This window comes from Schistocerca nitens, chromosome 1 (genome assembly GCF_023898315.1).
Source record: "Schistocerca nitens isolate TAMUIC-IGC-003100 chromosome 1, iqSchNite1.1, whole genome shotgun sequence".
Taxonomy (NCBI): Eukaryota; Metazoa; Arthropoda; class Insecta; order Orthoptera; family Acrididae; genus Schistocerca; species Schistocerca nitens.
The window spans coordinates 1110540588-1110554316 of record NC_064614.1 but is presented as its reverse complement, the minus strand read 5'-3'; the positions used below and the strand labels follow the sequence as shown (position 1 = coordinate 1110554316).

The following is a 13729-nucleotide window of genomic DNA, read 5'->3' as shown; positions in this document are numbered from 1 at the left end:
AGATGTTGAAGCAGTTGGTTATGAATGGAATCTGGGCTGGGGGCTGTATAATGAGAAGAAGAAAGTGCAGAAAGAAATTCCCATTCAGTAAAAGGTTCGTTGTAAGATTCTGACTCACAAGGGGTAAAACATAAGGTGGAAGCTTCAGCCCGCTGTTTCAGGTGAAGGAAAGCAGCTTGATAGGAGGCTGATGCTGAGGCCACTGCAAAATGGGTCGCAAGATGTTCTGCAAGAACTAATGGGTCCGTACAAAGGCCATCTGGGAGGTGAAGGCCTGGGAGGGTGGACTGCCGATGGCAACCTTGGAGAGAGCGAAGTGTAGCCCATACCTGTGACAGAGGGACAGTAGAACCAAGGGAAGAAACGAATCGTTCTCAACATATCCGCTTGCTCTGTTTGATTAAATAACGGCCTTTAGCGCGGAGGCGTTTAAAGGTGGTAAGGCTGGCTACGGATGGGTGCCTCTTAAAGCGTTGCAAAGCTCGACGGCGATCACGGATGGCAATGGCAATGGCCGTACTAGACCATGGGACTTGCCGGCGACGAAATGGTCCAGATGAGCGCGGGACAGCAAGGTTAGCAGCGCGAAAAATCGCGTCAGACATGTCACGTAGGACGTCATCAATACAACCCGACAAAGAGGGAGAAAACACGACCTGTGCAGTGTATAGAGGCCAATCGGCGCGTGGGAAAGACCAACGAGGTAACCTGTCCATCGGGGAGCGGGAAGGGAGCGAGATAATCAACGGTAAATGGTCACTATTACAAAGGTCGTCGTGTGGCGACCAGTGTAATGAAGGGAGGAGAGATGGAGAAGAAAGAGAAAGATCAATGGCAGAAAAGGTACCATGACCGGCACTGAAATGAGTAGGGGAGCCATCATTAAGAAGGCACAAGTCGTGGTCTGCAATAAACTGGTCTATGAGAAGACCTGGTGTATATGGAAAGGCACTGCCCCACAAGGGATGATGAGCATTAAAATCCCCGAGGAGGAGGAAGGGAGGAGGAAGTTTCTGAAGAAGGGCAGTTAAGGCAGCAGGTGTAAGAGTCCTGTCAGGAGGGAGATAAAGATTGCAAACTGTGACCGCAGAGTCTAGGTGGACCCTAACAGCAACTGCTTCCAATGTAGTTTGAAGAGGAATCCACGTGCTAGCAATGTCTGTACGGACCAACGTACAACCACCACCAGAAGCCCGCAGGGGTCCGACCCGATTTCGACAGAAAACACGGAACCCACGGAGGGTCGGTGAGTGAGAATCAGTAAAATGAGATTCCTGGAGAACCACACAAGCTGCAGAGTAAGAAGAAAGAAGGGATTTCAATTCCAGAAGGTGATGATAGTATCCATTACAATTCCATTGCAGAACCACAGAACGATGAGTTAAATGGGGGCTGAACACGCTAAAGCCAGTCATACTGCCGGATCCCCACCCGTCACCGACAAGGAGGGGGCGACATCCATGAACGACAGGTCAGAATCCGGTTGTGAAGTCGGGGAAGGGACCTCTGGTGACACCAGAGGCCCTTTGTCCCGGGACTTATGTTTCTTCTTCTTTTCAGGCTGAGATCTAGGAGGGCTGTGTGGCATAAAGGAGCCAGCTGCAGCAAGATCAGGAACAGAAAGAGACCGGGCGACCTGGGGGCCGACAGACCGCGGCTCTCGCGGTCGACGCGCGGCAGCAGACCTTTGGCCTGGAAGGTGCCGGGAAGGGGCATCCCGGGAGAGGCGCCCTTGACCGGCAGACGCCGGAGTGGGACACTTCTCCGGCTGGGGAGGGGGAGCAGCGCCCAGAGGGGAAGGTGTGGGAGCCGCAGGGGTGGGGGGGGGGAGGAGAGGGGTCCGGGATGGCGGTAAGGAAGGGGGAGGAAGGGGTGAAGGTGTAACCAAAGCGTAACTAGATGTCATGGACACAGGGTGAAGACGTGTATATTTCTTACGGGCCTCTGTGTGGGTTAAACGATCGAGGGACTTCTGTACCTTCTTTTCCTTCTTATATACTGGGCAATCTGGTGAACGTGGAGAATGACTACCATGACAATTTACACACGGGGGGTGGGGGGTGGGGAGGGGGGGGGGAACACAGGGGCTCCCCTCATGGAGTGGACGTCCACAGTCACCACAGAGAGGGGCCTGTGAACAGCAGGAAGACGTGTGTCCAAAACGCAAGCACTTAAAACACCTCATAGGAGGTGGGATGTACTGCTTCACATCACATCGATAAACCATAATCTTAACTTTCTCAGGGAGGGTAACCCTTCAAAGGCCAGGATAAAGGCACCAGTATCAATGTGATTGTCTTTAGGACCCTTCTGGACACGCCGAACAAAGTGAACACCCCGCCGTCCGAGATTGTCCCGAAGTTCCTCATCAGTTTGAAGGATGAGGTCCCTGTGAAAAATCACACCTTGTACCATATTTAGAGACTGGTGGGGGGGTAATGGACACAGGAATTGTGCCAAGATGGGTACAGGCACGAAGGGCTGCAGATTGGGCAGCAAGGCCGAAGGGGCACGAGAAGAAGCACTTGAAGAGTCAGTTCCACGCAGAGAGACGGCCGCAGAAGAACGGCCAGAGTTCTGGACCCGTATGCGTTTTATTTGCATAGCGTCCGCCCCGATACCACCCACTCCGATCAGGGGCTCTCCTCACGGGCGCCACCAAGCCACAGCAAGGGCCGTCTGGCACGGCGGCCATTGCCGGGAGTTCCGATGCTCCAGGATGACGAGCAACCACTCCAAGGCATGCATGAAGGAGGTCACAGCTCAGGTATCAGAAGTGTGATCCCTGTGTGTTCAGGGGGCTCAACCAAAAGGGTACATAGCGACCCCACCACACGGGCTGGCTATCGTGCTGGCTATACACCCTAGCAACAGACAACGACGTGAAAGAAAAGGTGGAAAGTACTAGGAGGGCACACGTCAGAGACACTAGGTAAGGTGCTCTTCCCCAAATGGCTCACACTACGGAGGAGAAGTTTTGTATTGGAGGTCAAACCCCAGAGGGGGACCAAGGAATGCCAAGAGGAGGAGATGATTACGCAACAAAGCCGGATTGTAAAACCAACAGAACCAGGAGGATAGCGGGGGCCAACATAAGCAAGGACACCAAGAGAGGGATAGGAGAGGGCGACGGGAAAGGAGCAAGGAGGGGAAGGGGAAGGAAATGCAGCCCTGGAGAGAAAGAAGGCTGCAATAGCTCGGGGCCCCGGGCTCGCCACGCACGTATCCACAAAAGAGTTGTGGACCCCCTGGGGGGACATCTGTGTGGTTTTGGAATTCCAGCACGCCCTGGAATTCCCTGTTTATGGAGCTCCCTTCGTGTTGCTTTAGTGCTGATACGTTCGTCAGTGCGACATTCACTCCTAAAGTGTCTTCCGCTCTCTCTGAATGCGGTAGAACACCTCCATGTGGTTCGTCTTTTAACTAACAGCTCAGCTACCTTGGTTTCTGGAGCAAGAGCACCAATGATTTTCCCCACCAACGGTTTGCCCACGTTTAGAGTCACTTAGCTGCGACATAATGTACCCACAACTACTGTGACTGCGATTGACACTTCCAACGTGTCGAGGACAGTACAGGTGTCATTCGTGGTCTAATACAACAGTTCAACCAGCTGGCTTAGCTAGCATCTGCATTTACGTTCAAGCACGCATTTCTCGTGGCGTTTCCAGATTTTCGTCTAACACCTGTAGATCTCACTCGCTCCTGAACTTTTTCCCGAGGCTGATGGCCAGCATGTAGCTCCCCACTGCTCATAGTACACACTGTATTTTATGAGCACTCGCCGTACTCAATGCAAATGTTTAAAGAACCCAAAGTTGTTACTAGAACGGCATAGGTATTGTATGTTTACCGGAAAATCTTTATTCGTCTCGATACACAATCTTTCGGTTTGCTGTCCCAGTCAAGTCCATTTTTCACGGATTTTCTATCTTTTGGATGGTTTTCCCTAGCTGAATTTTATGGCCAGGACAGATATATTCGGAGAATATTTCAATTGGACGTTTAGTCACAGAAAGTGAGTTATCACTATTTTCTCTGTGTAGTGTATAAATCCACAAAAATCGAATACAAGAGGAATGATTAACTGGCTACATCATGCGAAGCAGCATCGCAGCGTATTCTAATTATGTAGTGTGAATCGTAGCTGTGAGGCATGAGCCCAGCGTTCCGCCGTCGAAACCACATCCTTGTGATGGCTTTTGGAGGAAGGCAATCCCCCCCCCCCCCCACACACACACACACCCTGCGCAAAATACCATGCCTAAAAGCGGGACCTCAACTGACGTAGGAAGAGAGCCAACCGTTCCTACTATTTAATTTTTTAAATTCATTTTCTGTTTTAAATTTCACAGAGAAGACAGTATTCGTAACTTACATCTGTCGTAAAACGCATTTCGAAAACATTCAAGTGTAAAGTACTTTTTTCCACTCAGTATTTCTATACATTTACTTCACAGCTGACTTATATGTACGTGTGGTCGGTATATGAACGAAAGCGGCATAAATATTTATCGGGCTGTTTGGCATTGGTAAAGAATAATTATTTGTGTCCCCACCTTTTCAGATTCCGTGGGGTAACTCGAGCCAAGGTTATGGTCGTGGAATGAGTAAGTACATAGTTCATGGAAATCTGGTTAGGTAATTTACAAACAAAGGAAAAAATATGGGCAATAAAACACGAAAAATATTGTGGGTGTATACGAAAAAGTTACACATTACAGAGAAAAATTCAGAACTACCCTACGGAACAGTTGTCTACCACAAGGAGACCTTTCAACGTGTACTCTTAAGACGTGAATTTATCACTCAGTTTTTTTGTTGTTGTTTTTTCAGTTCTCCTGGAATCATACTGAAAATGTAATGTGCTAAATACTGCTCACCTCCCTGCACTATGCTTAAGGAAACGTTATCGAAGTGCAAATCGTTTTGTAGGTCTGGTGTTCATTGACAATGTTGCAATTCTTACTGAGTCAATATTTCCAACAACGAATCCCGTGACGGAATGTGTGTACCACGATGACAAAGTTAGTTCGCGAACTTAGTATAGGCCGTTGTTCTGTGTCCTCCCCCCCCCCCCCTCCGAAATCAGCCCCTTTCTCTTTACTGTGTATATTTTTGGTAAGTGGACAGAGGTGCCCCGACATATTGTACCACAGAAGATAATAGGGTGAAAGTAACCAAAGTAAATTAGCCTTCGCGTTTCAGTGTCAGACGATTCTTACAATACTAATGACACACCAGATCTTTAACGTGTCGCCACAAAAAAGAGTCACACGGAATGAGATCTGCTGACCGGCGAGGCCCTTCCATGAAACAGCTGTCCCCTTCTGTGGCACGGCCATGTTTGCGACTAGCGCAGACTATCGGCACATTATCAAACTACGCTGTGGCGGTATATATGAAAAAAATTTCAGGGCTCCTCTTCAAAATGACATTTGTATAATATCTGTACAATGTTTAGTTCTTGTGCAATTAATAAATGAAAGTGTTCCTGGACTTTATGAACACCCTGTACTTACGTCTGGCTCTCTCTAGGAACGTGGATTTCAGGTTACACCTCGGTATTCGACTCGCAGTCAGTCTTTTCATTATTCTCCAGTTATGACAGATCCTTGCACGCATGAAAAATGACCAAATCCCACGGTTCGATTCTATATTACATTGAAGCCTCCTTATAATTTCATTAGGTAAGTTGACTCAGTTTCGAACAGAGGAGGCGGCACACCATCTACAACACCGTGTCTACTAAAACACCAGCAGGTTTAAATAAATCTTCGGGCTGAAGGCTGCTTCATGCTATACTGGATCCTTTCAAGTCCCTAATAAAAAGCAGTACTTCTGTTTAGTTGATTCGCCACATCCTTGCAGGCCGCACGAAGTACGTGGTATTTGATTTAGCGAAAGACTAGAAAAATGTCTTTCAAGTCGCCGACTACATAACTTTGTTATAGAGAGTATATCGTCATTTTAAAGCATTGGACTGACAGGGGAGGGTGGGGGGCGGTAAATGAAGTAACTTCTAATGTTTCTGTCTGTAGCTGCTGAATAAACGAATTATTTTGCAGAATAGTCTGTTTGCTGTTCTGAAGAGTGCAGAACGCTACTTGCAAGTTATTTGTACTCTCATTTACGTTGCTATTGCCAATGGCCGGTATACGACGCCTGCGTGCTCCTTCAGTCATGAAGTGCCGACGTAAAAGATTACCCACAGCAATTACTAGTTTGTATTTTCGCTTGTTTGGGGAAGTGGTGGAGCACCGTAAATAACGATGTATAATTATTACACACGAATAATGACTATGTAGTGAACTGATTGAATTTACCATACGGTTCAAAGATTTAACGATTTAACTGCATGGTCATACGTAACATTTCTGTTTTATGATAGATCCACAGCTCATGCTGGCTACATGTACTTTAAAAATTGGAACTGTTATAGTTTCATGAAATTAACGTTCGATTAATTTTAAAAATACGTCTATATAAATTGATAATGCTTTTTGTACCGTTATGAGAAAGATACGTTTACAACATTCACGGGCCTGAACATGGTGTAATGTAACACCGAAATCTATTGCCTATAAAATAAGGCCTTTATGGACAGCTGAAGGTGTTATCTCTATTACATGAAGACACTAAAAAGATGTCGAAAAAGATAAGAGATATTTCAAACAACAATATTGTAGTTCCCTTCGACAGCTACACACCGGCAGAGTAGACGTTCCCAGACTTTGTAGCAGCGCTGAAAGGCTTCAAATGGTAAGGCCTTTAACAAGTCGGTCACATTCTCTTGAATGTTGGAGAGTGGAGTCCCAAAATTACGTCTTTAAGACATTTTTCAATTTCGGGAAGAGAAAAAAGTCACATGGAATCGGATCAAGTGAATAGGGGATCTGTGCAACAACAAGACAGCTTTTGAGATAAAAAAAATCCCGTGATGGAAGTGGGGGGTTGTCAAGATGCAGCATCCATTTGTCTGCAATGTCCGGTTTCCTCAGCCTTTCAAGAATATCTTTGTAGCATACTTGGTTTACAGTTTGCCTGCAGGAAATGCACGACACACTTACGGAAAAAATTACTCATCAGTATTGTTCTAATCTTTTATTTGCTCATTCGAGCTTTTTCGGTCAAGGAGATGTCTCATTGTTCCACTCCCCACTTCTCTGCTTTGTCTCAGGATCGCACTCAAGAATCCAGGATTCATCAGCTGTCGTCACATGACTGAACCATTCCTGGTCATTGGAGATCCTCACAAGAACATCAAAGCACGTGTTTCTGCGAGTGTCCTCCAGATTGGCTGCGAGGTTTTTAGGCGGCATTTTGACACAAACCTTTCGCCTGTGCGAATCTTCAGTCAAAATATGATGTAGGGTGAAAGTTTAAGTTCACAGGTCGCTAATCATCCTTATTGTTAAACGTCGGTCTGATCTCAAGAGTACTCACAAGATCGACGTCTTCGTCGATTTTTGAAGTTGAAGGTCTCCTTAACAGAAGGTCATCTTCAACGTGTTTTCGGTCTTCCATAAATGATTTGCATCAGGGAAAAATTTGTTTTCTTGAAAAGGAATGTTTCCCATGGGACTGCTTTAACTTTTCGAAGCTCTCAAGATTCCTCAACATTAACACAAACAAGATGGCATAACATCGTTCTGAATTCCACTGTTCCATTTTCGTGACACACGACAAAAACATAACTTCACTGAAACTGAGTATCTGGAAGATATGATCACACCAGTCTACACAAGTAGAACACAGCCTTGCCAGATTGCTCGCAGTTTTTCAGTCTCATCACTTTTCTGACCCACCTCGTAAACAGGCGTGAACTGATGCACAAGGGGATCACATCAGTAGGGTGAGAGTGTTTCAGTGATTAAGAGATCTGGTACTCACCTCATCGGTAACCTGTCCAGCCTTGAGCTGGAGTTCCTGGAGTTCTGATTTTGGCCCATCTGGGACCGGGGCGGCGGCTGGAGCTGGCATCGTTCAGCGGGTCTGCAACACACAAGGGAAGGGAGCTAGTTGAAACACGGGAAACCTCCATCAAGTGTGTTAAGCGATGCCGCTGCCTGATGGCGCGTGCGCGCACACACACACACACACACACACACACACACACACACACACACACATTTTGTTTACACTCAGAGTACGCAGTGGTAGACAGTGCGCCGTGAGAGCGTCTGATTTTCTTTCACAAAGTTGTCACACGAGACAATAAATACAGTGCCTTGTTTCTGAAACTACGTATTTCGTTACTTGCGATTTCAGAACCGGGCAGCTTTACTCCGCTCTTACAGAGGACAACATTCTGAACATCACTCGGATGACAGAATTTCTGTAAAGTGAATTTTTCTCATGGAAGCATACACGCACACAACCACACCCACGAGAAAATTTCCTATGAACAAGATACCAATCCATCACTCTTAACTCTACATCCATACGACGCAGCACTTCATATTTCTAAATATGAGTTGTAAAACCACCGTAGGTCATAAGTAAGCGTAGACTACAGTAATTTTTCTAGTAGCTTTACTCAATGTCGTACCCTCATTACCTATATGTTGTGTGTGTGTTGCATACGTATTGGACGCTAACTCATAACGATCGTTTTCTTTATGTATGTATGTATGTATGTATGTATGTATGTATGTGTGTATGCGATCAATGTCTCACTAGATTCTCCTAAAAACCTGAAGTTGTGAAGCATCTAGGAACTGAGTGAGGATACCTAACGGTCCAAGTAACCTACGGCACATTTTTCTCCTATACAGTTATCCTCCTGTGTTACTCAAAAGTAAACAGTATTTACAGCAAAACTGAAATTTTCAATGCTTAACTCAGTTTATTTGTAACGTGAAATAAGAAGGATGTTATTCTAAATATACAGAAAACAATAAAGATCTATATACATATAGTTCCAGGAATCGCATTTCCTCAAAAATAAAGAGGGATAAGATACAAAAATCGGAAAGCAAAAGTATATAAAACATCGCTATAATACTTCGTCTAACTTGTTACAAGTATCTGTTATTCATAAACAAGTTTCGGATTTATCAATAATGACTGGACACTTTTGCCTTTGATCCTAATGAAGAATGTTCTATATAATAATAATTATATAAATGTTTGTGCATGTAAACTGTGACAACAGCCTTGCCGTTCCCGTCAGATCACAGAAATAAGGCGTGGTCGAGCTTGGCTTGCACTCTGATGGATGACCGTTTGGTCTACCAGGCGCTGTTGGCAGGCGAGGTGCACTCAGCTCTTGTGAGACCAACTGATAAGTAGCGGATCCGGTCACGGAAAATGACAACGGCCTGGACAGCGATGTGCTGACCACATCCCCCTCCATATCCACATCCAGTGACGGCTATCGGCTGAGCATGACACGGCGATCGGTTGGTACAGCTGGGCCTTCCGAGAGCTGTTCGGACTTAAACTGTACTTTCATCAAAAGCAATTGCTGTGGTTACATAAAAGCGCCAAAGTTACGTGAACAACTAATTTTTACTACTAATAAAATGCAATTTATATTCTGTAAGGATATACGATAGACAATGGACTAACGCTGAATGATGTCCAGATCTAATTATGTGCAAAACAAATAACCGAACAAAGAAATAAAGTTGACGGTTCCATGTCTCTACTACACCATTTATTTTTCTTTCCCTACCAATGCTAAAGGTAGTCGTATCTATTACGTCATACATGCAGTATACCAAACCTGCCAACTGTAGTTTTGGTAGAGCGTAATGTAGTTTTGAGTACTAACATGTAGTGAGCGAGTGCAGACTCAAATATGAGAAGCATACTGACAATAACGTATTTAGACACCTCAACTTCTACAACTACTGTTAGCTGTGTGTGATATTTCAATATTTTCTACAGTACGTTGGCATGAGCCCCGAAAAAAAAAAAATAATTTTAATAACTAGATACCATAAGAAAGTAACATTCATGAAATAACTGCACCTACGACTCAGTAAGGTTATCGCCAAATTATACTACTTATTGCGTAAATTGGATCCTAAAGAGTAATATACCTAACAGAAGAAGCGAACAAACTAATGAGCCAAAAGTTCATCAGAACTGACCGCCCCGATACTGAACGCGGTAAGGTAAGTATTAAGAGTCAGTGCATTGGCGGAGCTGTTATTTGTTCTCAAGCGATTCATGTGAAAAGCTGTGTGATGTGATTACGGCCGCACGATGGCTATTAACAGACTTCCATCGCGGAATGGTTTCTGAAATCGTTAGAGAATTAAATATTCCGAGATCTACAGTGTCGAGAGTGTGCCGAGAATACCAAATTTCAGGCAGTACCTTTCAACCACGAATAACGCAGTGGAAGACCGAGAGCAGCGGTGTATGGGTAGAGTTGTCAGTGCTAACATACAAGCAATACTGCGAATAATCTCAGAAATCAATGTGGAACGTACTATGAACGTATCCGTTAAGGCAATGCGGCTAAATCTGATGTTAATGGGCTACAGCAGCAGACGACCAACGCGAGTGCTTTTCCTAACAGCATGAATCGCCTGCTGCGTCTCTACTGGGTTAGTCACCGTATCGGTTGGAGTGCGGGGCAGACCCCATGAAGCAATGGACCTAAGTTGCCAACAGGGCGCTGTGCAAGTTGGTGATGGATCCATAATGATGTGGGCTGTGTTTACACGGAATGGACTGGGTCCTCCGATCCAAATGAACCGATCACTGACTGGAAATGGTTATGTTCGGATACTATAAGCCCATGAATAGCTGCAAATGGTCTCCATGTTCCCAAACAACGATGTGCCATGTCACCGGGCCATAATTGTTCGGGATCGGTTGGAAGAAATCCTGGACAATTCAAGCGAATGGTTTGGCCACTCAGATCGCCCGACATGAATCCCATCGAATAATCGACAAGTCAGATCGTGCACAAAATCGTGCATCGGCAACACTTTTGCAGTTATGGACGGTTATAGAGGCAGCAAGGCTCAATTTTTTGCAGGGGACTTCCAACGACTTGTTGAGTCCACGCCAATCGAGGTGGTTCACTGAGCTGAGCAAAAGGAAGTCCAACACGATGTCAGCAGGTTCCCACACCTTTTGTCACTTCAGTGTATAGGCGGGTTAGAAATGAATAGGGGGTCGTTCTAGCAACGATACTGACCGCAAATGGGGAAATCCACAGACATAAGCGACACTGACACAGGCCAGATTATTACTGCCTTGCACCTGGGAAGGAACATCTCATAAACGCCAGATCTAACTGGCTGTTCATGTGCTACAGTCTTGAGTAAGTGGCTGATGAACGGTACAACCATAAGCAAGCGTCCAGATGTTTGAAGATTACGCCTCATCACTGACCATTGATGTCGGTGGATTGCCCGTTCCGTGGAAGCAAGATAGACGGCTATCTGTGGCAGATCTCGCGGCGGAGTACAATATTGGTGAAGACTAGGGTTGGAATCTAGCTGGGACCTCGGCGGGACACTGAAAAAAGGATGTAGAAATGAGGTAAATAAATTTGAATGGTTCAAATGGCTCTGAAGACTATGGGACTTCTGAGGTCATCAGTTCCCTAGAACTTAGAACTACGTAAACCTAACTAACCTAAGGACATCAACACACCCATGCCCGAGGCAGGATTCCAACCTGCGACCGTAGCGGTCGCGCGGCTCCAGACTGTAGCGCCTAGAACCGCTTGGCCACTCCGGCCGGCTAAATAAATTTAATATTACTTTTTACTTAGAACACAATTACATGAAACTTCTTGCGACAGAAGTAGTTTATATATTTTTCGGAAGGTGTCACGTTTTTGATAAAGTGTTTTTTTCCCTTTTACGTATTTATAGAACTCGATCCAAGACAGCTTGTAGTTAAACTGGCAATGTAAGCGTGATTCCACAGCCCTGGCAACAGTCTATTCTTTCATCAGTCCATGAGCCGACATCAGCGAAAATACACTTTCCACAGTGGCGTTGTGCGCGGAAACACAAAACAAATACTCGCGTAATTGTAGCAGTTGACATTTGCGTTCAGCATATTCGGTTTCCTCAAGAAAGTAAATCCACCTTTCTTTCACCGATCGTTTCCGAAGCAAACAGTTTCTAAAAAGCTCTTCAGGTATATTTACATCCCTGAAAAAATCGGAGACAGATGGAGACTCCAGTGTAAGCCCAAGGGTTTCGGAACACACCGTTTGCGCACATTGTCGACGATAGTATTCCTCAGTAGACTACAGCTACATTTTCCTGCGTTGACAGATTTGTCCATTATAGTTGCAGCGGGCACGGGAACATCTAGATTAGATATCTGGTAGGATGAGGCCAGTTTCTTGTTAAACACGCCAATTGTCGAGTCCCGCTACTCCATCATCTGGCTCAAAACATGCACCACGCCAGAGACGTAGACGTAGACTGGTATGCGCAATATTATGCTATGGGGGACATTCACATGTGCTCCCGTGGTTCCTAAGGTAGTAATCGAAAGCAACTTGACAGCTGCAGACTGCGTGGACATTACTGCTGACCACCTACATCCCTTCATCCTTTACGTCTTCCAAACCGGTGATGATATTTTACAGCACGGTAACAGTCGGAGTGCCAGAATCGTGTTACTGTGGTTTGAGGACCTTGGTGAACTCACACTGATGTCTTGGCTAGCAAATTGGCCTGATCGGAAAGCAATGGAACATATGTGGGGCAGTGTTGGGCGCCATCTCCATCCCCACAGAATTACCGACGTGACCTGTCTGTGCCACATACCTACGAAAATGTACAAAGGCCTTGTCAGATACACGTCATGCAGAATACCTGCTGAACTGCGTACCAAATATGAATCAACACGCTCGTAAACAGGTGATCATAATGTTTTCGCTTACCAGCGTAGATCGCATAAAGGACAGAAGTTCAACGACATTCATCGAACAACTAATCGTACCGTTTACACCAACGAAGTACATTGTTGACTGGGGTGGGCACTAGAGCACTGAGAACATTATGTATCCCACTGTTTCTAAGCAACAAATAATTAAAGGCTTTTATACTTTGTCATTTCTACGTTACATCAGCTCATCTGGATATTTCATTAAGTACGCAAAACAATTGCACACGTCGGCATGGGTGATTTTTAACGTACTTTTTAATTAAAATTTTCGATACTACTTTTTTACACTTACTGTACTCTACGGATTCATACTCAGGAGGGCGAATTGTGTGTTAATCCAGTTACACGCTACAATTGTTACATCATGATAGCAAAATACATCTTCTCAACGTTGTAGTCCGAATACTGTGCTGTGCATCGACAAGGATGACTATTGTTTTTGAGAGGTGACATCCCACAATTCAGAAGGAATGATTCAGAAAACGTAAATACAAAACTTCAAATATTTAGTTCCCAACGACAGTAAAAAGACATCACATTTCATAACACCAACGAGTAACTTTGCCGCTACAGAAGGCAAGACAAAGCAGCGCCATACCACCACTTACAGCCACGACCATGGCTTGTAATGCAGTTGCCGATCAAACCAATCTTCCGCTTGAAGACAGCATTACCTTTACATTTAGGATTCCGTATGTAGTTCACAAAATATATTATACATTCTGAACACACATATTACAGACGATATATTTAAGGAGTCACTGAAGAGCGATATTTGAAACAATTACACTGCACATTTACAGATGAACTTTCTTATAACGACGTCGGTTCCAACAACAACTCTGCTATG

At 45.1% G+C, this 13729-nt stretch overlaps 1 protein-coding gene across 4 annotated transcripts in view; it reads right to left on the bottom strand.

The window, feature by feature from the left end:
- The window catches only part of LOC126198988 (synaptosomal-associated protein 25), a 393632-nt gene that overhangs the window by 189869 nt on the left and 190034 nt on the right, over positions 1–13729 (bottom strand). For all 4 annotated transcript variants that reach the window (XM_049935684.1, XM_049935661.1, XM_049935678.1 and 1 more), the window contains one exon: positions 7894–7995. In XM_049935684.1, coding sequence (XP_049791641.1) covers positions 7894–7983 — 90 coding nt within the window. In that variant the 5' untranslated portion in view covers positions 7984–7995. The remainder of the gene's footprint in view (positions 1–7893; positions 7996–13729) is intronic.